The 5,000-nt window shown below is 39.4% G+C and overlaps 1 protein-coding gene across 2 annotated transcripts in view; it reads right to left on the reverse strand.

Annotated features, from left to right (window-relative positions):
* The window catches only part of LOC143752322 (transmembrane protein 181-like), an 18,426-nt gene that overhangs the window by 1,833 nt on the left and 11,593 nt on the right, over positions 1 to 5,000 (reverse strand). For both annotated transcript variants that reach the window (XM_077245465.1, XM_077245466.1), the window contains exons 12-16: positions 3,430 to 3,532; positions 2,474 to 2,525; positions 1,020 to 1,102; positions 182 to 271; positions 29 to 95 (exon numbers count right to left, since the gene is read on the reverse strand). In XM_077245465.1, coding sequence (XP_077101580.1) covers positions 29 to 95; positions 182 to 271; positions 1,020 to 1,102; positions 2,474 to 2,525; positions 3,430 to 3,532 — 395 coding nt within the window. The remainder of the gene's footprint in view (positions 1 to 28; positions 96 to 181; positions 272 to 1,019; positions 1,103 to 2,473; positions 2,526 to 3,429; positions 3,533 to 5,000) is intronic.

The following is a 5,000-nucleotide window of genomic DNA, read 5'->3' on the forward strand; positions in this document are numbered from 1 at the left end:
GACTGTGGATCTGACGCAGGGAACGTACCCGTAAATGACTTCATCATCCGAGTCGTTGAGCATGGAGAAAGCAGGATTGTCTTTCAGTTGGGAATCTGGGAAAGGGAAAACATTTCCATGACAAAGGATTCAGTGACGTCCTGTTAAATAACACTTGATCTCAAAATGCAGATCAACTCACCGTAAAGAGCGTTTTTGGAGGGCGAGTAGACAAACGCTAATGTGTAGAGATAAAAGTTCAGGAGGCCGTAGAAGGAAAGAAATTCGGCTGGTGGAGAAAACGTTCAGGAAAAATCCAGATGAGCTGCTTTTCCTGGACATTTTTTTATTAATGCTTACACCGTTTCACAGCGACCGCACTCACAGAGAGTCTTTTCTAAGCATAGAGTTAAAGTGCCTCATTTTGCTTTTTCAAACATTCCCTGAAAGAGCGGTTTGTGAATTAAAAAAAGATAAAAAAAAAAGATTAAAAGTTTTTGTCTCCTAAAAGAAGAAACTGCTGAAACTAGTCAGTAATTCCTGTCTCACATGTAGCTAATTAGCATAATCCCGCCTCTGGTCTTGATTGGCTGAAAAGAGTCTCTAAGCCCCGCCCTCAAACACTGTAGTGTATCTGAGAATGGAAGAGTTTGATTCGTATTGTTCTTGTCGAGAAGATGCTGTTTTCTGAGATTGATACGGTAAAACACACGCCATCGTTACTGTTCGTATCAAGAACTGAGATTCAGATATGATAATGAGCGTTTGCTTTCTGACCAATCACAGCAGAGCAGCTCTCAGAGAGGCGGAGCTTAGAGAGACTGAATCTCCCAACAAACAGTTTCAGACACTGAGAGAAAACAGCTGATGCTGAAATAAATATATATATGTATATTTTTGATCTCGCATGCATGTGAACCTGTTGTAGGAGACACCTAAACAACAGTAGGGAGACTTTACAATAGCATAATAGGGCACTTTAAACATAACTAAAGAGGCATGAGAGGACGATCTCACACGATTCTGCAATGAAAGGATATAATTCTGGTAGTGAGTGGAAAGTTCAGCAACAAAGTTGTCTTGCAAGGCCTTGGATCCGAATCTCAGGTACAGTATAACCACACTGATGAAAGAGGAAGAGGGAATTACATCACATGACCATCTGAATGTCATTTACATCTCCTGCATATGCATAAATGATCACATGACTAGATTTGCCCAGAATATAGCATGTACATTAAATTGATCAAAAGACATTAATGTTACAAAAGATTCTGTTTCAAATAACACAAAAAAGACACTGATAATAATCAGAAATGTTTCTAGAGCAGCAAATCATCACATTATAGTGATTTCTGAAGGATCATGTGACACTGAAGACTGGAGTAATGATGCTGATGCTTAAATATTCCTCATTTAAATAATTCATACGCAGAATAAAGGGGCGGGGCCTGGTTGAGTTAGTTAGTAGTGTGTTAAACTGGCGGTTATGGTAAGGGGCGGGACATTTCCCAAACACACTCGAAGCGCTCGACCAATCACAACACACTGATCCAGCTGACCAATCAGAGCACAGTGTGCTTTTCAGGAGCGTTTAGTTCACACACACCGTGATGAAGGCTTATTGGCCGCAACGTGTATGTGTGCCGATGCTTGTCACCCGTTTTTAAAATCTAAGACATGAAAAAATAAAGGCTTTTTATATTTTTCTAAAACTAATTATTGATTAATCTAAATAATCGAGTGCCTTGGATTGTTTTTCTTATAAACGGATGCGTTTCCCGTACAACGCCGTAACTCGCTGCTTCACTATTATAGTACGATACATCCTTGAAGAAATCAACTAGCTAGTCACAACTGTTTCCCGAAACCATATCGTTGCAAATTGGTCGTTCAACCACGTTGGACTTTTAATGAATTTGTTTAAGATTGAATTAATGCTAGATGTTTTGCTATATATTACAGACACAGCATCTGAGGAATATTTCTAATTTTTCACAGTTTTTTTTGCTTTATTTGCAGATTCAGACTCGTTCTCACGCACTAGAGCACACACACACACACACACACACACACACACACACACACACACACACACACACACACACACACACACACACACACACACACACACACACACACACACACAACGTTCTTCAAGAACGACGCTTTAAATCTCTTGACAAACTAAAAGACGTAAATGACATTTGTATGTATTCTAATTTCTAAATAAAAGATACAGATTGTACTGAATGTTAACTTGCTTATTTTGCTCAAGATCAGGATTTATTATCAGGTCGAGATCTGTCGTTGCAAACACACAACATTGCGATGCTGTTTGCGAATGTTCGTTAGAACGATGGTTTCGGGAAACACCGACTCGTTGAACTTGCGAATATGAGGAAAATAAATCAACATTCAAGCAGGAAAACCTGTTCTAGTAGAGCACGATAAGTCCTGTTTAAATAGCAGTATGAGTGTATTTTTATATCACCTGATCACCAGCACCACCAACGTCAGCGCTGTCAGAAACTTCAGCCGCAGATCTGAGCACACGAATAAAGACATTAAACACAAAACCTGCATGTTAAAGGGTTAGTTCACCTAAAAATGTAAATTCTGTCAGTGTTTACTCTCCCTCATGTTGTTCAACCCCGTAAGACCTTCGTTCATCTTCGGGACACAAATTAAGATATTTGTGATTAAATCTGAGAGCTGGATCACTCCTCCATACTAGTCCATAGGCTTCAAAAGGATTGAAACTTGCCGGCCTCGAAAAGTTATTAAAGACATCGTTAAAATAGTCCAAGTGACTACAGTGGCTCAATCTTAAGTTTATCAAGCGACGAGAATACTTTTTGTGCGCAAAAACAAACAAAAATAACGACTTTATTTCAACTATTCATTTCCTTCTCTGTGGGCGTCGAGTCTGTTAGCGTAGTGTGATAGCGTAGTGCTACGTCACGTAGGCTCACTATTGGCCGACGCTGGTCATGTGTGTGATGCATGTGACGTACAACAACAGAAGCGCTGCGCTGTTACACTAGTGACCTCACTCGAGCCCACAGAGAAGGAAATGAATAGTTGAAATAAAGTCGTTATTTTTGTTTGTTTTTGCGCACAAAAAGTATTCTCGTCGCTTGATAAACTTAAGATTGAGCCACTGTAGTCACTTGGACTATTTTAACGATGTCTTTAATAACTTTTCAGGGAACAAGTGTCAATATGACACAGAAGCCTATGGAGGAGTGATCCAGCTCTCAGATTTAATCACAAATATCTTAATTTGTGTTTCGAAGATGAACGAAGGTCTTACGGGGTTGAACAACATGAGGGAGAGTAAACACTGACAGAATTTACATTTTTGGGTGAACTATCCCTTTAATGACGTGTTCCTGGTGTCAGGAGTGTGTTACTCAGGAGTGTGTGTTCCTCAGGAGTGTGTGTCACCTGTGTACGGCATGTTCTTCAGCTCGGAGCAGGCGCGCACCACCAGAAACACCAGGTACAGAACATACACACACACCACCAGCAGGAAGAAGATCTTCATGCCCTACAACAAAAACACACTTAAATAACATCTCTCCGTAACACTTTACAATAAGGTTTTGTTTATTCCTAGTTCATGTTACCCAAGGTAGTTAACTAATGTTAACCAACATTTACTAATACAACATTTACTAATATATTATTAAAATCAAAGGTTGTATTTGTTAACATTAGTTAATGAACAAACAATGAACAGCTTTATTTTTATTAGCTAACGTTAACAAAGATTAATAAATACTGTAACAAATGTATTGCTTATTGTTAGTTAATACATTAACTAATGTTAACTAATGAACCTTATTGTAAAGTGCTACCCGTTTCTTTTTAAAGTCAGCATGAAATCAACATCGACAATTCTTATTTTTTTATGGAATATTGCAGTGTTTATTCTAAATGATTTATGGGTGCACATCATTATTGTGTTAATAATCTTGAATCAGAATAAGTTCCTCTCGCAGCATCTCTTCTCTGATGATGTGGGCGGGGCTATAACCTGTCACTCACATGAGATCAGCCAATAGCAAACCACAACCATCCAATCAATTCCCCACAGACAAAATCAAGCCCCGCCCACATTTGTTCTTGTTCCTGAAGCGTTTCACTCAGATTTACGTCACAATAGAGAAGCTTCTTCTTCGCAACTTCCCTTTCATGTTGACTTTAATATAAGTCGTGTTTATCACGCGGTCACGATATTAAAGCTACAATATGTAATTTTCTTCGCCGCTAGGGGTCGCGACTCGCTAACCTCTTACAATAACGTAGGCGTGGATTGAAGACGCATAAGCGGAATTATGGAACTTTTCGTCTTGCCCATAATAATGTTTATGGATGAGTGAAAACATTGATGTTTTTAACATTGCGCAGTTGCTAATGAGAGACGAATATCACACGCGAGTCCCGCGGATATAAAGGAATAAAGACATTTCATTCTACCGAACTAACTTGCCCGCAAGTGCTGAATTAATCCTCACACAGGTCAGTTTATTAGACGAAAGAAACTAACGCAGCGCAGCTTCCCTTGGTCTACACTATCACACTGCATTTGAGTGTGTTAAAATTATAATGTTATTCTGTGTGTTGGCTATATGAGACTAGCAAGCTAGATCAACATTAGCATAACATACTATCAACATACTGATCATATTCTAACATTTCATCATTATGAGCTATTTAACATTGATTAGTTTTATGTGCATTTGCTCACATGTCTAATAAAGTATCTCTGTCGAGTGGAAGTTAGCCGCGGACGCTAGCTCTCGGCATTTCGAAAACGCCACGCTGATACTGATCCTCGTTTAAGTTCTCCTTTTGTCCCAAAGTCTGCTTGCCATGATCCATAATGTTTGAATGCAACAACAACAGTGTGAGCGCGCCGCTAGACGTAGACATCTGTCGCCAGGGTTACTATGGCAGTACGAGCGGAAACCAGGGATAACGCGGATATTACGTCATCGACGGGCGACAAGTGA

The sequence above is a fragment of the Siphateles boraxobius genome, unplaced genomic scaffold, assembly GCF_051911475.1.
Source record: "Siphateles boraxobius isolate OS27281-9 unplaced genomic scaffold, OSU_SipBor_1 262, whole genome shotgun sequence".
Lineage (NCBI taxonomy): Eukaryota > Metazoa > Chordata > Actinopteri > Cypriniformes > Leuciscidae > Siphateles > Siphateles boraxobius.